We start from the raw sequence: 26,362 nt of genomic DNA, 5'->3' as shown, positions 1-26,362 counted from the left end.
TACAGTCTAGTTAATCATATTGGGCCAACTCCTGTGTACACAAGGGAGTCTTGTTCAAATAATTGTGGGTGATGGTGGAATAAAATCTATATATATATATACATTTATACATAAAACATCCTGATTTAAAACCACCATCGCACAAATGCATTAATGTGCTCTTAAAACGTAGCTCCCCTCCCTTTTTTTTCCTGCCACCTGGGAGTTAAAAGGAACTCCCATCATTTGGGCAGCCCACAAGTGTGACTCAGTATAAATGTGGGACATATATTTAAGTTTCCCAAAAGCTATTCGGTCACAAAACAACCTCTTTCTCTTTGTCAAAACCATCCCCACTTCAGTGCAGCGCGGCTGATCTCTGCGGAAAGCCAGAGCTGCTTTGGTCAGCCGCGAGTTTTAGCAATCTCCGAGAGTAGCGAACAGCAGGCTTAGAGGGGCAAAGGTGAGCTGGAAAAGTACGAGGACGGTTGCGGCCCATTCCCTGATTCGCACGGTTTTAATGGGGGAAGATGTTCAAATTAATTGGTCCCGGTCAATTAACCGAAGGTCAAGACAACGGAGAGCACCGGCCCCAGCGCCCCTGACCCCCCCCCTCTCCTATTCCAATAAAGGCAACATGGCGGACGCGGCTGATTTCCCTCATTCCAGCTCATTTCCACCCTTCTTCTTAAACAGACCGGGAATTTAACAAAAGACAAAAGCGGTCAGGAGGCAACACATTGTCACACAGCGGGATCTAGGAGGGGAGACATAATGAAGGGCGACACAATCCATTCCCCCCCCCCCGTCCCGCTTGGAGCGCGCTCGCGCAAAGCCACACCCTCTTACGCCCCCCCTCCACCCTCCACTATTCAGAGCCTCTCCGGCTCCGCCTCTCTTTCCATCCTCCCCTTTCTCAACCTGATACGGCGAATACCATAGTTGCTTCCCCTCCCGCCGTGCACAGAGTTATAGGAAGGTGCATCCCCTTGAAAGAACCGCCGCTCTTCCAACCGCCCCCCGCAACCTCGCCCTTCATTCGGATCGTAGGCGCGCGCCGTTAGCGCCAGTGTGGCACAGCGGCGATTGCTGGAACTCCTCCCCTCGAAGGGGGCGGGGCGGCCCCGTCCGGCGGGCTCTCGACACCGCCCCTTCACCTCCCATCCCCCTCCCCTCCGTAACTTGGCTGCTTTTTATCAGGCGAGCCCGGCGGTGGAGAGTTTATCGGCGCTGGCGCTGCAGCGTGGGAAGTGCGGGGCGCGAAAGGACGGGAGGCAGTGCCAGAGAGGGGGCAGTGCCCTGCCGGCTGGTCCGGCCGGCCGGCCAGTTGGTCGGTCGGCGGCGGCGGCGGCGGACGATGCTCCGGCTGGTGTCGCTGAAGTTGGGGCGGCTGTACCGCTACGTGAAGCTGGCGGTGCTGGGTATCCTGGCGGCGGCGCTGGCCCTCAACTCGCCTTCGCTGCTGGCCTCCCTGCAACGCAACGAGCTGGCCGAGCGGCGCTTCTTGCAGCTGAACAAGTGCCCGGCCTGCTGGGGCACCAGCTGGTGCCGCAAGTTCCTGAACGGGCAGCTGCGCCTGGAGAGCTGGGGCCGCCTGCGCCTCCTCGACTTCCTCAACGTCAAGAACGTCTACTTCGCGCGCTATGGGGAGCCCCGCGAAGGCAGCCGCCGGGTCGTGCTCAAGCGCCTGGGCTCCGCGCGGGAGCTCGCCGACATCGACGCCAAGATCTGCCGGCGCGCCACCGGCAGGGGACGCTGCGACTTGCTCCAGGCCCTGCACGCCACCGAGTTCGCCAGCATCAACGGCGACGTCCGACTTCTGACTCCCGACGTCGTGGAAGGTTGGTCGGACCTGGTGCACTGCCCGTCGCAGCGCCTCCTCGACCGCCTCGTCCGTCGCTACGCTGAGACAAAGGACTCGGGCAGCTTTCTGCTCCGCAACCTGAAGGAGTCGGAGCGCATGCAGCTGCTCATTACGCTCGCCTTCAACCCGGAGCCTCTCGTGCTTCAGGTAAGGGGCCGCCGCTGCTGGGTCTTCCCGCCTCCCCTTTGGCCCTGGCGGGGACCTCGCTTTTAGCTCCCGCCTCCCGTCCCCTTCCCAGGTAGTTGAATGGCACGTCAACTAATGGCTGTGTGAAAACGACCGCCAACGGCTGGCCGAAGAGGGATTTAGAGGTTCAGCGTAAACCTGGTTCAGGCAACCTGCGGTCTCCTAGGGATTTCCCCTCCCATCTGTAGATGAAGCCCTAGTTAAGCTTTCCTGCCTCATAATTTCCAAGATGAGAAACAATTTTAGCTGCAGTAGGAGCGGTATCATCAGTATCTTGTAATATCTTGAAGGCTTTTATCCATCTATTGCCTTGTATAAGGCTTCTCAGATTTCGTAAGGTAAGGTTCTGGTTTTAAAAGTGTGGGTTTTCTCTTTCCCATCCTCCCTCTTGAATGGGGTAGCAAATTTGAAATTCATAGCTGTGCAGAAACTGATTTTAGGGCTTCTTAAATGTGTATGGTTAGAATTGGTAACAATCATGCATCTTAATTGCTTCTCAAATGCCAGGCGTTTAATGAAAAGTGAAAAGTTTAATGAAAACCTCTTTTCCATCTACCAAAATTGAACTAATTTCTTTTTTCTTTCTTGTTGACTAGCTAGTTTTACATACTTTGAGTGCACCCTGAATTCAGGTGTTGAATGGCAATTTTGGTGGTAGAAATGCCCCCAAAAGCCTTAAATCACAACTGAAACTGTTTTGCATTCATTAGGTTTACTTGTGCATTGAGATTGTCCAGTGTCTGCCTTTTAATATTTTCTTCAGAACATAAAATAGAAAAAACAACAGGAGATTGTGAATGCACTAAACAACTTGTTTCGAGACAATGTAGCCAAGTACTTAAATATCTGAATATGTCCCAAGTAGTGTATTTGAATGCTAATGCAATCAGTTGAAATTTAGTTAAATCAATACTATTTCAATTTCAGTAATAAATTGAAACATATATTATAGACTGATAAAATATAATTCCTTCTCTTGAGATTACCAGTATGTTACAGCATAAGCTATGGATAAAACTGTATTTTTATTATTTATCATGTATTGAAATGTATCTTAATCTTCTGGGATATGTGTCTTTGTTCATAACTTTCTTTTTGCTAAACTTCCATTTCTTTCCAGCAATTACTATTGCTTGAAACTTGTTTCTCAGGTAAAAGGCTTATGGGGGCAGCCCAAAAAATGAAAGGTATCTTCCTGTTTGAGGCTTCAGTAATGTTAACATAGCATTCATTCAGTTAATCAGGATTGTTAGACATTAAGTGTTATATTTTTGACAAGCATCAAATTCAGTAATTCCAGTTAGATTTCAAAACAGTGCTATATAGAACAGTAAAAATTATGGCAGTACAGATCTAATTTATTTCTGGATGTGTTATGTTGGGAAATATGAACTATTTGACACAGTGTATTCATTATTTTAGGTATTCACCTGTTAAGAATATATTCTATGTTATCAGAAATAGTTAACGAATGGAGGGACAAAATCGAGATTACATAGGTGGTCATTGAACAATATACATTTTATTTTGCACACATAAGCTGCATAAGTATAATGCAATAATTAAGATTCTCTAATTGTACAATTTGATACATCTTTCACATCTTATGAAAGGCGGTATGTTTGTGAAATAAATGGTTAAGTCACTTTCAGTTACTGGAACGGTTGACAAAAAAGGAATGGCTGACAGCCTAATGGTCTTCTGAAACAGCTTGTGCTCTGTTAAGCACTTAGTGACTTGATATGTAACACTTTATATTTCTAACTATTTTTAAAGGATGTCATTAACTTAGTCTTCTTCTCCAACAAGCATAACTGATAAAGACTTTTATTGTGATTTTTTTTCCAGATTCGCTTTCAAATTAACTTTTTATGCTTTTATATGTGTAACTGCATAGTTAAAATTCTTGAATTAAAAACGTGATAATTATTTCTTTAGTTACTAAGATCTAATCTTTAAAATACGATTATTGTAAATAGATGAGCTGAAATAATTTTCAAAAATCATTAAAGATGTTGGTTCTGCATGAAAACAATACTTTAGATGCTGAAAGAACGCATATACTTCACAATATATGTTTATTGTTGTATTAATTGAGGTAGTAAGGCAGAGAAAGTGTACATGATTTTACTTTGGGGATATTGAACATAAAGCTAGGTAGCTTTATGATAGGTAGGTAGATAGGTAGGTAGGCAGAATATTCCGTGTTTCTCACTTTGAAACAATTGGTTAAGGGCTTTAAATATTTAGAATACCTCTATATAACATTGGTACATTAATTATCTCTCCAGAAGTAAATTATTATTATTAAGTCTGGAATTTATTTAAATATGTTTCTTTTTAAAACGTCTAAAAGATTTCACATTAACAAATTGAATTAAAAGGAAGAGGTAAGTATTTTATGTATCCTTAGGTATACATGAAGACTTTTTATTTTTCTAGGTTACAAGTGTTTCTATTATTACAGTTACCTATAATTCTGGTATCAGGATTATTCTATCATTTTCATGTTAGCAATGTGTCTTAGTCAGAATATTCCTGGCCAATGATGGATAATATCACATGTATCCAAAATGCACAGTTTTGACTTCATACGGTTAGCTTGTGTAATGTATGATGAATGATCATTGTGATTATTGACTAAAGGGGTAAAGAGACCTTATAATCAAGTAGTTGGACATTACACAGTTTCATCTTAAGAAATACTTAGAAAGTAAATACTATAATACAGTTAGCAGGAAGATTTAATAGTTGATTGGTGCTTAAGAAGAAATGGCAGTGCACCAGCAATAATAGTTTGTAGACTGTATTTGTTGCCAGAGTCAAAGCTAAACAATAATGTATAATTGTATAAATTGCTAGCAGTTTGGGATTATGTTACTTGGTAAAGCATTCTAAGTTAATTTCTACGAAACATTTTGCTGGCTATAATTGGAAATAGGATACTAATCTCAGTGGATCTTTAGTTGATTCTTCATTATATACTTAGGTTTCAGTAATCCAATCAGGTTATACAATGCACAATTACACATTTCTGCACAATTTCATGATAGATGAATTTTATTTTTTAAAAGTAGCATTGTTGCTTTATATTTAGTGATAAAAATTAATTTTTAGAACTGGTTTGTAATGGGACAAATTTGCTTGATAGTTCTGTGAAAGTGATTTGTGATTTATCATTGCATTTTTTGAAACAACAGCAAAAAATAAAAGAATATAGAATAAATAAATTGTGCAAAAGCGTACATGTGCTCATTCTAATATATTAATTTTTATCATCTGCATCTTTTGTTAAAATTATTCTTAACTGCTATTAAACTGTACAACTAAGAAAAATAGGAAAAATAGAGAAGCACAACAATTTTCAATGAAGATTTTTTTCAGACTTATAAATTAATACTACTTAAAATTGTAACTTTTGTTAGCGTGAAGGTATAATACTGCAAACAAAAATAATAGAACAGAAATCATCAATTAGAATAATTGAAATTTCGATTAGATTTAAGTTGAATCCTTACAATGAAGTAAGCATGATTTAATTTTTATATTAGCCTGTTTTTAAATTGCAAGTGATTTTTAAAATATAATTTTATTAAAAATACAAAGATAAACTAATAGAAACTAATACAGAGTTAAAAGAAAAAGAAAAAAGACCAGAGAGCTAAAAGTGTGAAATAAAAAAAACTACAAAGAAGTTGTTAATGGTTTTCTGTACAGCAGTTATATAGTGCATTCGGAAAGTATTCAGACCCCAGTCACTTTTGTCAATCTTGTTATGCTGCAGATTGATTCTACAATTGTTGAAATTATTTTTTTCTCATTAATCTACACACAATACCATATAAACATAAAGTGTAAGTTTAGACAAACATGATAAAATGTACTTTTTGTTGGTCACATGTCCACTTTATCATTTTTTTTTACTTCTGTTTCAAATTTTGATAAAAGTTCATATGTTTTAATAACATGTCCATCCTTTGTATACAGTTTTATTTCAATTCAGGCTTTCTCTTGTTTTATCTTATATTCCCCTGGACAAAATTCTAGTTTTTCAGGATATGTTAGCCATTTGCATTTGCTTATTATTTCTTGTCAGTAAAATGCTTATTATGAGACTCAGAAAAGTGATTTGGGTATTACATGGGTTTGTATCTTTTTATATTAAAACAATATTGCATGTCAGACATATTGATTTTTAAAATCTACAATACCTCAACTGTATTGTATCATAGGCATCCATGCCATCCAAACTCAGATTGGGTTCTTCTAACTTCAAAAGTCTTCTATTTCTCACAGTATCTACTCCTTCATCCAAATCAAACTAAGCTGCAAAATATAATTCCAAATCAGGTTAAACTGAATACTTCACTTCCCTTTTCATATTACAACACCTCGTATTTAATTCTTATTTTTTCCCATTATTTAAATGGTGTATCAGTTGTAAAAACAGGTAATGTGTCAAACAAACACAATCTAGGCACTAATCTTAACCACATAAATTCTTCCAAGCAAAGACAACTGTAGTTCTATCTTATTTTTTAACTTCATTCTATGCCTTTAGATCATTACTTTGTTTTAAAATATTTTTATTAGGAATTATAAGGGGGAAAAAATAAATTACAAACTATAAAAAATACCAAAAGGAAAAAATAAAGGAAAAGGGGCAGTGTGAAAAAGAAAAAGGAAAAAGAAAGAAAAGAGAAGTAACTTCTCCTTTCATCCCAGTAGGTAAAAACAATTTTAGTAATTTATCATTATGATATGTCTAAAGAAATGTGATTGAATTTAAATTTTGCACTAAGGATCTCCATTCCTTTTTAATTATCTCCTGGCTCCAAAATCCAGTCTTCAAAGTTTCCTTAACATTAAAAAATAATCCAAAGCAATCTCCATTTTCTATGAAAAAAATATCTTCTAAATGATTCAGAAATATAATCCCAAATCTTCTGGACTCTTAATATTTTAACTTCCCAATATCTATATGCTAAGCATCTATTTGTTGCATACTAAAAATGTTTAAAAATGTCTTTAAAAAAATTACAACTTCATATTTTAAGGACACAGAAAGTGACCCAGTATATACCTTGTTGGTATGAAGGGTCTTAATCTCTCATTCATACACACAAACATTCCCACATCTACTCACCCACCGACACACTTTCTGAAAAAGATAAAAGGTTCCCTTGAGTCTTTGTGAGTGTTAGCTTGATGTAATCCCGACTCCCAGAACTTCAGTCATAAATTGACCATAAAAATGGTAATTTCCTCAGTTTATTCACAAGGACAGCTATCCCAACTATCATTCCTTGTTCTGGAGAGATTACATTATCTTGGATCCAATGGCGAGTCCCTCACAAAATCTGTCTTGCTATCTAGTGAAAGTCAGCAAAGATGTTGACTCATCATGGCGCTTAAGGGAAGTAATTACTGATGTCTTGCTGGCTTTCACTGGATTTACACAATTAATTTAAAACCATACAATTCATATTTGTCATAATTAGACCCAAGTATTTTATCTTCTTCTCAATCTTAAAAATCCATTTTATTCATCAATTCTGTTTGATCTTGTATTTTCATTTTCATTAATATCTTTGACACCTGTTTATTGATCTTCAATCCTACTAATATGACACATTCTTTTAATCCACTTACTAACTTAATTTTGTTAATTTACCTAATCAATTTCCTTTAAAGAACATTCTAAAAGCAACACAAAGTTACTGCAAAAGCTCTTACAAGTCTCTGCTTTAATCTTTACTCCCATAAGCCTCTTATCTTATGCCTCTATTCAGTATTTCAAGAACCAAAATAAACAAGAAAGAGAATTGTTGGCAGCATTATTTTATTCCAAAGTGTCTCACATAGTTTTGTTAGACCTTACATTTTATACTTGCGCTTTGTATGAAGTATAAATTGATCTTACCTATTTTATAAAATTTTGTCCAAAATTTGTATCTTCAGTGCCTTGAACAATAAAGCTTAGTTCAAAGACATATCTACAACCTTTCTAACATTGTCCTTTAACTCTCTTTTAGATGAAAACCCACATTGATTTTCATGAATAAGAATTGCAAAATTATTTTTAATTTATCAGCTAGAATTGTTTCAAACTATTTATAATCATTATTCAATAATGCTATTGATCTACAGTTTCTTATTAAAGTCAAATTTTGTCATTCTTTAGTTATTAGTATATATTAGCCTCTTTCAATGGTCTGACATCTTTTGTCCCTGTAAGAAAGCATCCATAGTGTTTTGTAGAGGTTGCAAAAGTTCATCCTCAAAGCACATAGAATAAGCATTTGATAATCCATATGGCCCAGGCACCTTTCCTGGTTTAATCTTCTTATAGCTAAATGTAACATAATCATTGACATTGTTGCATATTCCACAGATTAGTCTTTCTTTGAAGGCAAGTGCAAAATTGACTCTGTATACTTTATAGGAATATCAAGGTTTACTAATATTTAACTGAAATACAACTGGCAGGATAGGCAATTTAACAGTTTAAGATTTGTTTCATTATCTTACAGTATTTTTTTTTTTTTGCTTTGTAACGTTTCTTCCAATCATGACTAAAAAACTCAAACTGATTTATTTCATTTCCAAATTTGAACATGAATTACCTATTTTTGGAATCAGCATTGAAGTACTGCATTACCAGTTTTGTTTGGTGATATTTAAAGTAAATGTGATATTTGTCTTCCAATTATCGCCTCTTGGTTCTGGTTAAATTCTTCATTAGTTTCATTATACAATTTTGATTTGCTCAGTTCCATAACTTATGAAGAAGGCTCAGTAGTTCTGGGTTTTGTGTTGCAAGATTTTCAAATTTGGTCAAGTCTCTTGAGTATCCTGTTCTGTTTTTGTAATTTTTTTTGAATATAATGTTCATCTGAAGATTCTGAAATTCATGAAGCCGCATATGGTCATTCCAAGTAGAGACCTCAACTCTTTATTTTAGTAATGATTAATTTTTGCAGTCTATGAAGATGATCTCCCCAGAAATTATACATTTTGTTCCTTCATTTTTATGAAAATAGTATTGAATGAAGGTAGAGATGTATTATTTTGCCATTTTTTACTTGTCCGTGATTCTAACATTTTTTCTGATTAAATAATGAACAAGTAATTCTGACTTCAGGGGTTGTTAACTGAAAATTACATTTTATAACAAGAAATATGATTATTTTTATATTGGTTTTATATATCCTATCAGTAAAATAGAATGTTGCTGAAATGATTTTTTGAATTTAAAGTTTGATGTACACTGTATTATCTTGATGGTGAACCTTTGGCATGCGTGACACAGGTGGCACGCGGAGCCCTTTTTGTTGGCACACAAACAGTTGCCCAGCTCAGATCCACTGTGCATGCCCGTGCTTCCCGCCAGCCAGCTGATTTTTGGGTCTCTGGTGTCGGCAGGAGACACATGTGAATGCATGGGGTGTAGGGGGAAGTCTCAGATGCATGTGTGGGGGGAGGGAGGAGAGCGCACTTTCAGGGGGAGTGGCGGGGTACGGCACGGCTCCCCCATGCCCTGTTTTTGGTGCTTCCCCAACCCACCCCCAGCATGCACGCGCAACCCTTGTTTTTGTGCTAGCAGGCCTCCCTCTGAAGTCTCCTGGTACCAAAGATGGGGATGGCTTTGGCTCTCTCTAACGGGAGAAGATCAGACCTTAACCTTGACTTGAAGTGGGGAGCCGCTCCAGGTTTTCATTCCCCAAGCGAGTTTGCCCTACTCAAAGGGGTGGGGGGAGGCCAAAAAAAGAGCACCAAAGCCATCCCCAAGCTGAAATATTCCAAGCAGTATGAATCACATGCTCCCATCGGCTACTTGGGAAAGAGATTGGGAGTTCTACCTCCCATTCCATTGCAGGAGAGGTGGCCAGATGGGCGCGCTCTCTAAAAAGCCTGCTTGCCTCTTCTTCCCACCCCCGAGTAGGAATCACTGAGAAAGGGGCCAGGAAGGTGGCGGCGCTTGGCTGCAGGCGCGTTTTCAAGCTGCCTGAAGTTGAGCCAGCCATTTGGCAATGCAGGTCCAAAGAAGAGCAAGAAGGAGGGGGGCTGTTTACTGGAAAGTGGGGAGGGGGGACAACGGCCATTGCTCCTTCGTGCTTTCCTCCATCCGACCTTTTTCCTTCCTGGGTGTGCATGTGCCTCTTAAGTTCCTTTGGCTTGAAAAATGAAAACAGGCGAGATCTCCACTGGCTTCTTTCAAGTGATTTTGGCCATTAAGACGGGCCACAATCAGATTTTCTTGCCCTTTTTCCTCTGCCTTAAAAGGCAACACGGATGTGTACATGTGTGTGGGCTCACGCATGAATGCAGTTACTTGAGCTCAGCAGTAATAGCACACAGGGTGCACAACTTTCCAGAAAAAGCCCCCTCTCCTTCTTGCTCTTCTCTGGACCTGCATTGCTGGATCGTTGGCTCAACATCAGGCAGCTTGCAAACAACGCCTGCAGACAAGTCTGCCACCTTCCTGGCCCCTTTCTCGGCGATTCCCACTCTGATGGGAAAAAGAGGCAAGCAGCCTTTTTAGAGAGTTAACCTCACTTGGCAACGGCTGAGACAGCCCATCATCTGGCTACCTCTCCTGCAATGGAATGGGAAGCTGCCTGAAGTTGAGCCGGCCGTCAGGCGATGCAGGTCCAGAGAAGAGCAGGAAGGAAGGGGGGCTGTTTTCTGGAAATAGGGGAGGGAAGACAACCACCATCTCTTCTTCACTTCTCCTTCACTGCTCTCTTCTTGCTGCTCATTCCCCTAGCCATGTTGGACTTGCTTGCCCCCAACCACGCTTCTTTACGCTGTTTGTTTTCTTTTAGCTGCCACTCGAACTCTTCAAAAGTCCAACATGGCTAGGGGAAGGAGTAGCAGGAGGGGCAGCTGGCCGCCCAGGCAGCAAATGCTTCCTTGCTCCCTTGAGCGCCTGAGCCGGCCAGCCACTCTTGCCTTTCTCCTTGCCACTGCATCTGCCCTTCTGGGGCAGCAGAGCTACGCAGGAGAAACGCCGGAGAGAGAACAGGAAGGATTAGGAATCCTTGTGTGCATGGCCGCCACCTCTTCTTTACCATCCCTCTCCCTCTTCCTAATTTGAAGTGAGTCTGAAGTGGTTTGGGGGGGGGGGAAGAAGCGAGGACCTAGAATAGCAGCAGCAGCAGCAATAGCTGAAGGCGGAAGGGCTGCTCGGGCGCATAGGGCGGCAGGGAGGGAGGTAGATGCGACTGGCCAGCTCCTCCTGCCAGTCTCACTCCAGCATGGCAAATTTAAGGGATTTTCAAGGGCTGAATTTGCAAACTAGGGTGCATGGTGTGGTACTGTGCATGTGGTAAGGACACGGTCGAGCTCTGCTCAAGCTGCAGTGCTCTGAGATTGCAAGCTGTCGCACCATTACTTGGGACGCTGCTTTCTTCACTGGCACTGCAGGGCAAGCCAGCTTGCGGTCCCCGAGAGGGGTGGGCTGCATGGGCAGAGCAGAGCATTTCTATAAGGGTGGCATGCCAGCAGCAGGCTGGGCGGCTCACTCCTCCGTGGTCCTGTTGGCTGGCATGGCTGACTGGACAGAGGCTGCCCGGAGTGCGAGGCTGCCAGGAGGAGGAGCTGCTGCTGCCTCTGCAAAAGCAGGCCATTTGTCCCAGCAAAGGTTGGTCCAAAATGGGGGGGGAGTAGGTGTGCGCATGCGTGTGGGGAAAGATTCGTGGGGGTCCGTGCATGTGCAGAGGCCGCACATTGCATTATGGGTGCTGGCACATGGGAGTGTTGGTGTGCGCATGTGCGTGTACTTTCGGCACGCAACAAGAAAAATGTTAGCCATTACTGCTGTATTATATCTTAGGGCTTGGTTTCAAATTGGTTAAAATAGTGTCCTAGAAACCAGAAGACTATGAATTCTAGGCCTATTTTAGACATGAACAGTCAGTCAGCCCACAATAGAGAAAAGCTTCCTTAGAACGGGCTTCAGCACGAGTGTGAAAGGTCAGAAGACTAAACCTCTGATCCTGGTGACCAATCCAGATTGGATCCTGCAACATTATCCTGGGACATGTATATTCACCTTAATTCATGAAGAGTCAGTCTCTCTCTCAATCCAACTCATGTCACTAGATTGTTGTCATGGGGAAAATAGGCAGGATTATTAAGTTTGTTTGCTTGAATTAATATATATACATATACAAATAAAATCTGGTTAAAAAAATCTGTTTAGATAATACAACGACAAATATTTATAGATCAGCTTATAAAAATACTAAGAGTAGATTATAGCAGACAATTACTTACATGTATACACTTACAGATATAACAGAGAAATAATTAAGAAATTAAGATTCTTGAAAAAACAATGTCAAACTATTATACAAGAGCAAAAGAAAAATTTAAAAAGTATGATGAACTAGAAAAATTGAGTTTATAAATAGCTTGCGGTTGTATTTTATCAGCCATAAAATCATTGTATATTGGCAGGAAATGATAATATCTTCATTGTTGAACTGTTAAATTTGAGCCTGAACAATTACTACAGTAGGTATGGTTGTGTATGCATATTTTGGTGCCTTCTAATATTATATTCCATACAATTTTCTTGGCAAGATTTCAAAAGTACAGGTAGTACATAATTTAGTCCAAAATTTCTGTCTCTAAGCAAGACGGTTTAAAATGAGTTTTGCTCCATTTTATTACCTTTCTTATCATAGTTGTTAAGCGAATCACTGCAATTGTTAAATTAGTAACGTGTGTATTAAATGAACCTAGCTTCCCATTGACTCTGCCTGTTAGAAAGTCGCAAAAGATGATCACTTGACCACCCCACCCGGACACTGCAATTGTTATAAATACATGCCAGTTACCAAGCATCCAAAATTTTGATCACATGGCCATGAGAGTGCTGCAATGGTTGTGTGAAAAACAGTCATAAATCACTTTTTCAGTTCCATTGTTGATCACTAAGATCACCTAGCTGGCTTCATGCCTAAGGCAAGACTAGAATTTACAGTCTACCAGTTTCGAATCCTCACAAAACTGGTTCAAGTGGTATTTATGCACCTCTATATCATTTTTATGAGTGCCACCTATTAACTGTCTCTGTAGATGCATTTTCCAACATAGATCTGGAAGATGTGAACTGTGAGTGCATCCATTATAAGTTATGAAACCTGTGTAATCTGTAAGAACAAAAGTCTTTACAGCTTTCATGGATTTATTTTGCCTTGATTTTGAACTGCAAACAGAAAATTGGAATTTTTTTCCATTTTAAACCAAAGAGCATTTACAGGTATTCTTTGCTTAATGACAATAACTAGGATTGAAATTTATGTTGCTAAGCAATGTGTATGCATAGTGTGACATCATCTGACCACATCACTTACTGATAGCAATCTTGGACAGTTCCTGTAGCCATTCTGAAGTAAAGACCATGGGTTGTTAAATGAGAACCTGCTTGCAACTTCCTGCCAGTTTCTAGAAGCACAGTTATTGCAGAAGCTGGCAGGAAGTTGTGAGTCTTGGATGGCTCACAGACCAGCAGATGGGTTAGTTCTGGAATAGTGCGAACACAGTGGTGGCTGCTGCAGTGGGAAGCATGTAGGTGTTTGCTGCAGCCTGATGTGAGTGTGGCCGAGTATGAAAGTGGTGGGAGCAATTTACAGGTACAACTTGCATTTTCCCAATTTACTTTTCTTGTGGGAAGCTGCTATCGAAGGTTGCAAATGGTAGTCATATGACTGTGGAACATTGCAATCACTGTAAGTGCCAACCAAGCACCAAGATTGGGATCATGTCACTACAGGAGTGCTTGGATGGTAAGTACCACTGTTCAGCCCCATTGTAACTTTGAACAGTTGTGGAACAAGTGATCATTAACAGAAGATTATCTGCAATTGATGTGTGGTCCATCATGATATACAAACATGTTACTTTGAGCAGTATAGTGAGATATTGCACGGCCCTTTCTTATTTCTTGATGTTAAAGTAGTAAATTCACATATAATCTTTCTATTACATGCACATTCACAATTTTATTACTGACAGAACAATTTGTTTTTATCTGCATCTTTTATGCCATTTTCAAATCCAAATTTAGACCATATATAAAAAGATATCACTTACAATATTAATTCAGAAATATTAGGGCCTAATGTTTTATTGGTGAGTCTGTCATATACCAAAGTTTAATAATTCTTTTCTTCATTTGTGATATATTGTTGCACTAGAAGTACTAGTATTATTCATTTTTTTCTCACCAGTTGTGTGAGTGTCAGAGGTACCTTGCCATATATTTTATTTGCTGTTGGTGGCAAATAGAATTTACTAGTGAAAAGGAAACACTGAGTTTCTCAAAGTTTAAATGCTTATACTGTATGTTGTTATTTATTGGAAATGATACTACTTTCACACTATATAGTAGGACAATAGAAGCAGCCTATCATCAGTAGAAAATATTTCAACAACACTTATTTATATCACTCTTGTGCTGAATAGAACATTTAAGTTAAAATAGGTATGAGAAAGTGAGATACGTAATTCTTGCATAAGAACTGAACTATTAAATTCCTGTTCTTTGTGGCGATTTGTTCATCAATGTATGATCATTTTCCTTTAGTACAGCTTGACATGATTGTACTGATCTATTACTGATGACTTAATGTTAGCGATTCTAACGTTAGGAAGAATTCTGGCATGTCCTGTTTCTCCAGTAGATTGCTATTCCAGGTGTGGTTTCTTTAATGGAATAGAATATTTCTTTTTGGAAGATTACTTCTGGGAGACTGCCAGCCCACTTTTGAATGTCAGATCATCATGCCCAAAATAGACAAACTAACTCTCCAGATTCCTGGAGTGTCCCAATTTTGGGGATGTGGTATGGTTTTCATGTATTTAATATATTAATATAATTTCTTCAATCAATGTAATAATTGTTTGCCACTCTTAAATCTGGAATACACTTTTAACTTTCCATACCTTATATTCCTGGTGGCCTCTCATAAAGGCATTAATTGATCTGACACTGCTGAATATTTTGAGATAAGGCAAGGCAGACTGAATGTTGCCACCTAGCCACGCCACTTATCAGAACCATGTTTCTTAATCTTGACAACTTAAAGATCTGTGGATCTGTAAGCCAGCATTGGGAATTTTGAAAGCTGAAGTTCACCCATCTTCAAGTTGCCAAGGTTGAGAAACGCAGAGAAAAAAAAATCCTTTTCTAGTTCAGCTTCATGTTTTATGATTGTCTGAAATCCATTAGTATCTGTTAATGATAGTTATTTTATTTGGTTCTTGCTATTCATATTCAGAAGTAAAATAGAATGTCCATGTCTCTCTCTGGTCATGCATGATTGTTTATATTGCTATTTACAAAACTTTGGAACATGTAGTTTGTAATTACTGAAGACCTTGAACATTCTTGAATAGTTGATCTTAATTTTAATTATGGCAGTCCCTAGTTCTATTCTGGCAAACTGCTCTTTGGAACTGTTTATGCTGTGATTTGCTATATTGAATGCAAAGTGGATTCAGTGCCAGGTATATGTATTACCTGCTGGTACTTGCATCTATCTGATACAGTCTAAATTACAAGTAATTGTTCTTTATATTCCTTCACAGTTAACCCTAAAGCAGTTGCAGCTATTTCATAATAGGTGCTTTGATGGCTTTGGGCCTCCTGTCACATATGAAACACCTTACTTTTCAGAGTAATTCAGGAAAGTTCTTAATATTTGTTTTCTGTGTGCTCCTATAAATTATCCTTATTGGGCTGTGAAACCTAAACTGTATGAAGTGGATTAAGCTATAACTGGATTTTAGTATTTTGCGTGCCTTAATATTTTTGTCAGTTCGTAATGATTCAAAATTGTTTCAAATTGCCTTCAATCTTAAAAGCAGCCTATAAACATCTATAGTACATTGAATTATGGACAGATTAGCTATACTCTTACATTGACAGGTTGATCATTATACAATACTATATTGCAATACTCAGTCACCTAAATGAAATCACCAACCCTGGATTCACCTAGGTAAACTATAATTTAAAAGTCACAATATCTGAAAAATAAAGCCAATAATTTTAGGACTTTTTGACTGTATGAGAGAACTGTTAGATACTTGCTTCAGTGGTTTCCACCAAGGTCATCTGTTTTGGAGGGAACAGAGGTTTAATCCTATTGGTTGAAGGGTCTGACAGCTCCCTATAAAAGGGCTGCTGTCCGACTCAACCTTCGCTGGATTGTTCTCATTTGTTGTACTTAATAAAGAGCTGTTGTTACCGTTAAGCCTGTGTGTGCCTATCCATTACCCAATCTAACACTGGCGACGAAGGTGGGATTGGAAGGCAACTAGGCGAACCGAAAGAGCGTAGCAATCCAGCAAGTACATCCAGCCCGGAGCTCAGCGTGGTTTCGAGCAACCATTTTTGAGCGGCAAACTCAAAATGCCCTCTGAACATAAAATGGCCATGCACTCCCCACCGACTTCATATGACCCAGTCACCGAGCACTGGGACTCGTACATGCTACGGTTTGACTGCTTCCTCGAGGCAAACGACCTCATGGGCCTTTCTGAAGGCCGCAAGAAGAACATGTTCGCCGGCATGAGTTTAACATCAGAAACCAGAAGGAGGGTGAGTCAATTAACAAGTATGTTGTGGTGCTCCGCAAGGCCGCAGCGTACTGTAAATTCCAAGACCTGGACGAGCTGATTCTGGACTGCATAATTTGCAGCGTGCGGGACATTAACCTGCAGAGAGGTTAGTTGCTAAATCTAATCTCACTGCAGATCGCACTGGACAAGACCAGTGCATACGAATCAGCCGTCAAATCTACTGAGACGCTGCAGTGCCAAAGCACTCCACAAGACGCGCGAAAGAACATGTGTACATCTTGAGACTGCAGAGCCCGAGAGCTCAGAAGGTGAGGAAGATGACTGCTGTCGCATGCGCAGTAGCCGCACCCAGCCAGTGCACAAATTCGAACTGCGTCTCCCAACTTGCGCTAGCTGCGGAGGAGACCATGCCAGATCGGTTTGCCGTTTCTACAACGCAACCTGCCAGCACTACAAGCAAAAGGGGCACATCGCCAAGGTGTGCCGGAGCGGATTCCCTGCCAAAGGTGTGCCGGAGCAGATTCCCTGCCACTGCCTGGCAGCCTAGAAGTGCACCAAACCACCAACAGAGGCACAACCAAGGGGCCTGGCAGAAGCCGCCCTCAGAGGGCGACAATAGAGTCACCTACCACACATCAATCGGCCAAGTTCGCATCAGCGGCCAAAAAAGCTGAAGTTCACAGTGCTTATCGAGGACTGTCCATGTGAGATGGAGATCGACACCAGGCCATCACTGACCATCATGCCGTGGTCTACCCGAAAGCAGGCTATCCCTAGTCTAAAGAAACAGCATCTTCGCACACCTGACATCCGCCTATGTGATTACCAGGGAAACCGGGTCCCCATCGTGGGCAAGGCACCTTCCAGGTGAAGTACAAGCACTTCAGCCAAAAACTCCCAGTGAAAGTGGTAAGCGGCAACCTGCAGAGCCTCCTAGGGTTAGATTGGTTCCAAGCCCTGGGCCTAGAGGTGACGGTATCAACGCCTTGAAAGACGATGGCGCTGAAGCCATCTTTAAGGAGTTCGAGGACATCTTCGGCACCGGTCTGGGTAAGTATGTGGGGACTCCGATTTCCTTTAGTTTGGACCCCAACATAGCCCCAATAAGGCTAAAACCCAGGAGAGTACCTTTTGCTCTCCGCCTCAGAATTGACAGGGAAATTGACAAACTCGTAGGCCAGGGAATCCTAGAGCCAGTCGATCACGCACGCTGGGAGACCTCTATAGTGACACCTGTCAAATCTGACGGGTCTGTCCACATCTGCGCAGACTACAAATGCACAATCAATAAAGCATTACAACAAAGTGCTTACCCTGTACCCATTGTACAGCATCTACTACATTCTTTAGGCCCCGGCAAAGTTTCGCTAAATTGGACATGGTGCAGGCATACCAACAATTGCCTGTAGATGGTGCTACGGCGGAGGCCCAAACCATTGTGATGCACAGGGGTGCATTCAAATGTCACCTCCTGCAATTTGGAGTTAGTATCGCCCCTGGACTGTTCCAAAGCATCATGGAACGGCTTTTGCAGGGGATTCCAGGAGTCGTCCCCTATTTCGACGACATCTTGGTATTAGCTGCAAACGAGGCACAACTTTTGAAAAGTGTACGAACAGTTTTGGCGAGAATTAGAGACAAAGACCTCCGGCTCAAAAAAGAGAAATGCCAAATTAACGTGCCAAGGGTTGAATTCTTAGGGTACCTAATTGATGGCTTTGGGATTCACCTGACCACACAAAAAGTCAAAGCAATTCAGGACGCCCCCACACCTTGCAATCAAACCGAGCTGCAGGCGTTCCTCGGGCTCCTTAATTTCTACAGAGTCTTTCTAAAACAGAAAGCCACAGTTGCTGAGCCCTTTCACCGTCTCCTGGCTAAGAATGCAAAATGGTCCTGGGGCAAAGCCGAGGCTGCCGCATTTGCCTCGGTAAAATGACTCCTGTCGGCGGACTCCTTCCTGGTACAATACAGCCAGACCCTGCCATTGGGGCTGACCTCTGACGCTTCCCCGTTTGGTGTCGGCACCGTCCTCAGCCACTGCATGCCCAATGGAACCGAAGCCCCTATTGCATTTAGTCTAGGATCTTGTCTTCCACAGAGTGGAACTACAGCCAGCTGGATCGTGAGGCTTTGGCTGCAGTCACCGGAGTAAAGAGGTTCCATGAGTATCTATACGGCTGGGACTTCGAACTGGTTACGGACCACAAGCCGTTGTTGGGCTTACTGGCTGGGGACCGACCTACCCAGTGTCATTATCACCTCACATGACCAGATGAACCATCTTCCTAGTTGCCTACTCCTACCATCTAATCCACCGACCAGGCTCCACTTTGGGGCACACTGACACTCTAAGCCGCTGCCCACTGCCTGAACTTCTCGCTGACCCTATCCTCAAGACGCCAGTCCTCCTCATTGACTACCTTGAGACTGGGCCTGTCTCATCCAGTGACGTTGCCCATCACTCTGCGAAGGACTCTACCATCAAACAAATTTTGAACTGGGTGTGGATATATTTTGCAAACGCGATGAGTTATCGGTTGTAAATGGCTGTTTACTGTGGGGGGACCAGGTCGTTGTTCCATCCAAACTGCACATTGCAGTACTAGAGGCTTTACATGTAGGGCATCCTGGAATTGTCAGGATGAAGTATTTGGCCAGGAGTTACGTGTGGTGGCCTAATATGAACAGGGAGATCGAAGAACAGGTGGCTACCTGCACAACGTGCCAGGAGTCCAGACCAGCTCCCCCAGAGGCGCCTGCTAAGGAGTGGGAGCGACCTCAAGCACCATGGTCCAGGGTGCACATTGACTTTGCTGGCCCAGTTCACGGCCAGACATTTCTCGTAGTTGTGGACGCTACTCGAAATGGTTGGAGGTAGTCCTAATGACCTTCACTACGGCAGAAGCAGGTACTACGGAGACTTTTCTCCACGCACAGCCTCCCTGACGTCTTGGTCTCTGACAACGGGCCCCAAATCACAGCCATGCAATTTGAGACCTTCCTAGCAGCTCAGGGAAACAGGCATGCCCTGGTCGCACCATTCCATCCAGCCCCCAATGGTCAGGCGGAGGGAATGGTGAGATCTGAAAGAGAGGCCCTCTAGGATGGACCCGGGAGATTGGCAAACACAGGTTGACCACTATTTGCTAATTCAACACATCACACCCAGTGCCACTACAGGGAGAAGCCCCTCCGAGCTTCTCATTGGTCGCCGGCTAAGTCCAGCTACACCCCAATTATTCTGCCTCATCACCCCCAGACTCCACAAGCAAGATTCGGACATTTAGTGTAAGGGAATGGTATATGCCCACAACTATGCCGGGGGAACTCTGTGGATTCCTGCCACAGTGATAGGCATCACCGGCCCTCGCTCTTACCTCCTAGAGCTCGAGGACGGTAGGAATTGGAAAAGGCATATTGACCAACTCTGTGGCCGCCTCTCCAACTCCACTTTAGACAACCAGAGGTAACTCCTGCATGAGTTAGCCGAAGCCCTGCCCAAACGGAGCAAACACTCACTCCTTCCATGGCCAGCTCAAGCCCGAGGGTACCGGGAAATTTATCTGATTATGTTGCAGGCCCGCAGCGAGCTCCGAGCAAACTGACTCTAGAAGCTCCAGCCACGGCCTGTGAAAGGTTCCAGGAGCTTCCACCAAGCAGAGCTACAGAGCAAACAGGTCCATCCGACCTGTCCAAGGAAACCCCTCCTACTGAACTGCGCAGGTCAGGCAGAGCTACCCAAAAGTCCGCCTACCTGTGACTACCTAACAAGTAGGATTGTTCCATCCAAGAGGGGAGGAGTATTAGATACTTGCTCTAACTTCAGTGGTTTCTACCAAGGTCCTCTGTTCCTGCCGGAACAGAGGTTTAATCCTATTGGTGGAAGGGTCTGACAGCTCCCTATAAAAGGGCTGCTGTCAGACTCAACCTTCGCTGGATTGTTCTCATTTGTTATACTTAATAAAGAGCTGTTGTTACCGTTAAGCCGGTGTGTGCCTATCCATTACCCAATCTAACAAGAACCTATCTAGTTGGGGAATAGGGCTTAAAAGGATATAATATAATTATGGTAGAAATTGAGAGTTTAAATAAGTAGTATTGGATTGTTCCTCAAGGGGATTTTTATTTTATTTTTCTGTAAGGTTTAGGAAAAAATTGAAATACTGTATTTTTTGGCAGTTTTTATTTTTCAAGATATTTATTGAGATTGGATATGGAAAGTGTAGCTTTTTCATGTGGTGACTTATTTTAATAAACCTGTTAATTCATCCAGCTTTTTCTGGACAAGTCTGGGGCTAAATGTAAATTAATTTATCTGTTAGGTTTAATGAGAAACCAGTACTATAAATGTGGATTGGCATTTTTGGAAATAAATAATTTATTTATGATATTTATAGGCATCTTGGTGTGTTATGAGAACTTGTGTTTCACTGAAGTGGAATAAAGTTAAGAAACTCTGGTATTGTGATCAAAATGTGAATTTCAAAGTTTTACTGTGCTAAAGTGCTAAAACTTATAATGGTAAATTTTAGTAAATTTTTGAAGTATTAGAGTAGAATATGTGATTTTGAATTGAGTTTACAAACATGGAGAGATGAAGAATTATGATATAATTCATTTTATTTATTGTAATTTGTCAAACAGAAACAAAAAGAGGAATAATAAGTAGTTGTTCACACGCGTTTTATAGCGATTAAAACAGAAAAAATCATTTACAGCTCAAACATTACTATGTACAATTTTGTATGCAACACCTAAGTCTGACTGCAAGCAACGCAGTTCTAAGTTGTTCATATGAAGAATTTCGAACCTAGTAGCATAGGGAATTCTATTATGATAAGAATACATTTCATAATTCTTCCCATTTTGGAAGCTCATGACACTGGAATAAGTTTCAATTACAAACATAAATATATGGAGATTTTTTATACAAAATGCTGTGTGAAAATGCTTTTAATATTCAGCCTTAATAATTGGTTCTTCCCATTACAGAGTTTTCCTTCTGATGAAGGATGGCCATTTGCAAAATACCTTGGAGCATGTGGAAGAATGGTAGCTGTAAACTATGTGGGAGAAGAACTATGGAGTTACTACAGTGCCCCTTGGGAAAAACGTGTGGACCTGGCATGGCAGTTAATGGAAATAGCAGAACAACTAACAAACAATGGCTTTGAATTTGCGCTCTACCTCCTTGATGTCAGCTTTGACAACTTTGCAGTAGGTCCTAAAGATGGAAAAGTCATAATCGTGGATGCTGAAAATGTTTTGGTGGCAGATAAAAAGTTAATCAAACAAAGTAAGTGGGCTTCTATTTTATTCTGTTGGTTTTTGACAGTTTAAGCTATGGTTTGATTTTTCATCCCCCATCTAAAAATGATTGGTGTTAATACAGAAACAAATTTTAAAATCATTTTTATTTTTGCATGTATTTTTGAACAACTAGGATTTCTCAGTATACATGCTTATTGAACAAACATAAACTAGGGATTTTTGCTTCTATAAGATATGCAATAAAAGTGGTTCAGTCCTTGGAGGACATGCAAGAACTATAAGTAGCCAGAGTAAAGCTATCACTTCTTGGGCAATAAGATACAAAAAAAATGTCTAGGACAGTGATGGCAAACCTTTTTTGGCTGCCATGCCAAAAGCAAGGGGAGCAGAGGGAGGTCATGCATCGGCGTTCCACACCCATGATGCTATGCCCGCAACCCCCCAGCGCGCGCGCATGCACGTGATCACTATTCCCAAACTTCCGGTTTGTCCTTAGGGCCGGTTTTAACGCATCGCGGTGGCCAGCTGACAGGGCAACGTCTCGCATGCCCTGACAAATGGCCTCCACGTGCCACCTGTGGCACGCATCCCATAGGTTCGCCATCACAGTTCTAGGATGTCACCAATTAGAATAAGCTTTAGATTGGTAGATCCCAAACCATTATATTTTGGGTGGCATACCCATGTATGTTCTGACCTGCCTATGTGACCGACTGGCCTAGGATGTGATGATTAGGTAGTGATAATTACTCTGCCATAGAGTTTTTTCCCCTTAACTTCATAGAAATTTCCTTACTATAGAAATTATAGTATTCAGTTTAGGAAAGTTACTTTTTAAAGAATCAATATCCTTGTAAACTGTATATTTATTGTCCTTTAATATGAATGTTCCAAACATTCTGAAAATCATGTTTATGCCTTTTTAAAAACTGATAATGCTAAAACAGCTTTAAATGTTTGTAATTATGTATTTTAAACAAAAGTCCCATGACAAGATGCCTCCAAAGTGCATTTTGATTCTGTGAGTATTCTGTTACTATACTGTTTACTTACTATTTTGTTTTCTATGCATTTCACAGATAAACCTGAAAACTGGGATGTATGGTATGAAAGCAAATTTGATGACTGTGATAAAGAAGCTTGTCTTTCTTTCTCAAAGGAGATTTTGTGCACTCGGGTCACTGTGGATCATAATTACTATGCTATTTGTCAGAACCTTTTATCAAGACATGCCACCTGGCATGGCACTTCTGGAGGACTTCTTCATGATCCTCCAGCTGATATTGCCAAAGATGGTCAACTTGAGGCCTTGCTGGATGAGTGTGCCAATCCAAAGAAGCGATATGGTAGATTCCAGGCTGCAAAAGAATTACGTGAATATCTTGGACGATTAAGTAATAATGTGAGGTAGTTCATAGTGGGCGGACAGTCAGAAACTGTATTGTGTTGGGGCAAGGACACAAGGACAAGTGAATTCTGAACCTGAAGCAAGAAAGCAACCAGAATGAGAAAATAAATTGCATAACACTGTTGCTACATGAAGGTTGACAAAAGTTACATATCCTACTACAACTTGAGTTACTTTTAACTGAAATAGGAAGACTGAAAATATAATTGAATTCACTTTCTCAATAGGATTTCATTGTATTGTGAGAGTGCTACACTTCTTTGGAAAGTCAAGTTATATGGGCCTGTTTTAAAGGCTTTTATTTCTGATGTCATTATTCTGCTCTTATACAACCTACAAAAGAGGCATTTGCATAGATGCTGATAATCCAAGGTGTCCTTGATTGTTTTTGTAATTACTAGATTTTCATTTAATGTTGTGTGCTTTTTGAGTACAGGATTCCTCTTCTTATTCTGTTGTTGAATTCTTTTTGTTTCATATGTTTGTATGCCTTATTAAAGATATGCTTGTAAAAGCTGTCTTAAATGTTGTGTGAACCTAACCTAGTTACGTTGGAATTGTTTATATTTCTGCTGCAGGTAATACTTCACATCTTAGTTAAATAGAAAACTCCATTCTTTCAGTGTATAAAAGTATATTCTCATCAGGGAATTGAAATATACAAACTATTTCAATGAAGACAGTTTGAACCTGTCATGCTTACATTGATCCAGCAGAAATAGTGGACTATAAGACAGTCATGCCTACACAATGACTGATTGATTTCCATGGATCAACTTTAAACATGACCTAAAGTAAACATTTTTTGTGCTAAAGAAGCACTAGATAAATGATTTTTTTTAAAAAAAATTGCTATCATAGTAATCATAAGCCAAAGAAAATGGTTATGTTTAGTCTCTAATTGCTTAAAATAACGTACTGTAGTGGCACTAGCCTACTGACAAACATTTTAGTCAGTTATTATCATTCTACTAGTAGTTAAAAACAACATGCAAATAAGAAAATGCTTAGCAGGCTAGCATTTATTCTGTATTATTCACAATTCTGCTAATTATCGGAACTAATGTTTACAGGACTTAAATTTTGAGGTTTACTATCTAGTAGCAACCTTCATGTATACGGTAGAGGGCTTCATTGCATTTTGTGTAATTGCAGTTATTATTTTTTCTCTGATGGTTACTATTTGCCTGAAATTGTTCCCACAGATCAGGAGTTGAAGAAGAAATTGGATCACTTCTAAAAATTAACTTTTAAAAGGTATGGTTTTCTTTATTTACAGTAACTACTATAAAGGTTCTCTTCACTGGAGTGATAAAGTTCTGATCAAGACAAAGACTCCTAATTACAGAAACAATGAATTGACTACCAATATTTTAAAGTGGAACACGGATAAATTGTATACTAAGGAGGATAAATATATTACTGAAAAATGTATTTGGACAAGAGGGATATAGCAGTATGAATGAGCTGAAAACTGCCCTATTCATTTCCAAACTTTGAAAACATGCAGAATATGTCAAAGGTATATAAAATAAATGGCAAGGCCTATTGTTCTTCCCTTTGGCTTGCTTAGTCATATACTATTACTTCTTTGCAAATTGTGTCTTTACAGTGTTACTTTCATGTAGTTGTTGAGCTGTCGCCTGGGAAAATTTCTTGCTGTGGCAGTTTCTTTTATCTCTAATATGACTGAATCAGAGCACATTAGGCATGTTAGCATCCTACAGACATAATCTATAGAATTTAGAGGGTAATATCCTGTTTATTTATATAAAAATATAGTTTTTGCCTAATTTTCACTGGATTCTGTTACAATATATTCCAATAGTATTTAGGTTGCTATAGTTCACACTTGAGCAAAACTGAAATGTGAGATTAAACACTAGCCTGCTACAAAAAGCCTTGCTTTATTGCAATTTTAATTTGATACCCACACTTTCTAAGGGATAAGAAGCATTGTTGCTGAAGGCTTTAAACCACAACACTACCAGCTACTGAGTTGGTTCAACTGCCAATGTTTCCTGGGAGTTTAACGTTGGAAGTCATGGTTCATCTTGAAATACTGTGCTGATAAGCAGGATTCTGATGATAAAAGGAGTCCATAATTTTCAGTCTACAGGGAAAACACCTATGTGGAAAGCAATAAGTTTTATTCAATTTGCACCTATCAAGTATTTATTGTACAGGGACAATTTATATTTTTAATCATTGCCCATGAATAATGGTAAAATATTTTTGAATGAGATGTTTGGGGTTTGTATGTGCATAAAAATTGTCTTTTGTACTGTAACTGTTTAATTTGGTTATCAAAACTGTTTCCTGTGCCTTTATATTAAGGTTGTTTCTACAACTTCTCTTGAATAATAAAAAAATACTTATTTTTTTTCTTGGCCTTGCTTAAATATAATGCACTGGTGGTCCGTTTTAATACTGAAGAGGGTTTTTACTCCACCATGAATAGCAACAAATATAAGTGCTACTTTGAAAAGGATAGAACTGATTTGTAGAGAGTAGTATCACTACTCAAATCTCCAAATTTGGGCAAAACATTTCTTTTAAAAGTAATTAAAAGGGTTATTACTAAGGTACTTTTACATACTTTGTGTAGTAGTAAGTGCTAATAAGAAATAGATTTTTACTTTAATATTGCCAAGAAATGTTCAGGATTTATTACATTCATAAAAGTTAGGATTAGAATTGGGGTTTTTCACTTTACAACTATTGCTTTTATATGACACTATGAATGAGGGAAACATGGAATGTATATGCTGTTATTTTCTTTTTGGCTAACCAGAGGAAGGTATACTTGATAGATTTGGAAAGTTTTTGGATATGAACTTAACTGGATAGAAAACAAATTGGCTCAACAAACTAGCTGTACAGTTAATGGTTTTAAGGTCACTTGCATGTTAAACGATCAGTTCTGGAATATTCATAACAAAAAGTGAGGTATATTGGGAAGTGAAAGTAACTTGAAATTGATTTCCACATGCAGAGAGATGACAGAGCAATTTATAATTTATTTCAGCTTATGCATCTTATCCTAAGAAGCA

At 40.2% G+C, this 26,362-nt stretch overlaps 1 protein-coding gene across 1 annotated transcript; it reads left to right on the top strand.

Annotated features, from left to right (window-relative positions):
• Positions 1-1,161: 1,161 nt before the first annotated feature.
• On the top strand, positions 1,162-25,696 carry DIPK2A (divergent protein kinase domain 2A). Its single transcript, XM_081954769.1, has 3 exons — positions 1,162-1,990; positions 21,623-21,926; positions 22,981-25,696. Exons 1-3 carry the CDS (start codon positions 1,337-1,339, stop codon positions 23,310-23,312), a joined length of 1,290 nt encoding a protein of 429 aa, XP_081810895.1. The 5' UTR covers positions 1,162-1,336; the 3' UTR covers positions 23,313-25,696.
• The last annotated feature ends 666 nt before the right edge of the window (positions 25,697-26,362 follow it).

Source organism: Natrix helvetica (genome assembly GCF_964273705.1).
Source record: "Natrix helvetica genome assembly, chromosome: 5".
NCBI lineage: Eukaryota > Metazoa > Chordata > Lepidosauria > Squamata > Natricidae > Natrix > Natrix helvetica.
The sequence above is the reverse complement of the archived record's forward strand: the minus strand, read 5'-3'. Positions and strand labels throughout refer to the sequence as shown.

Excerpts from the sequence above, each read along its gene's own strand:
- DIPK2A (XM_081954769.1), top strand. The coding sequence starts at position 1,337 with ATGCTCCGGCTGGTGTCGCTGAAGTTGGGGCGGCTGTACCGCTACGTG. Across the intron at positions 1,991-21,622 it reads CGGAGCCTCTCGTGCTTCAG|AGTTTTCCTTCTGATGAAGG; the intron begins GTAAGGGGCCGC and ends TTCCCATTACAG. Across the intron at positions 21,927-22,980 it reads TAAAAAGTTAATCAAACAAA|ATAAACCTGAAAACTGGGAT; the intron begins GTAAGTGGGCTT and ends TGCATTTCACAG.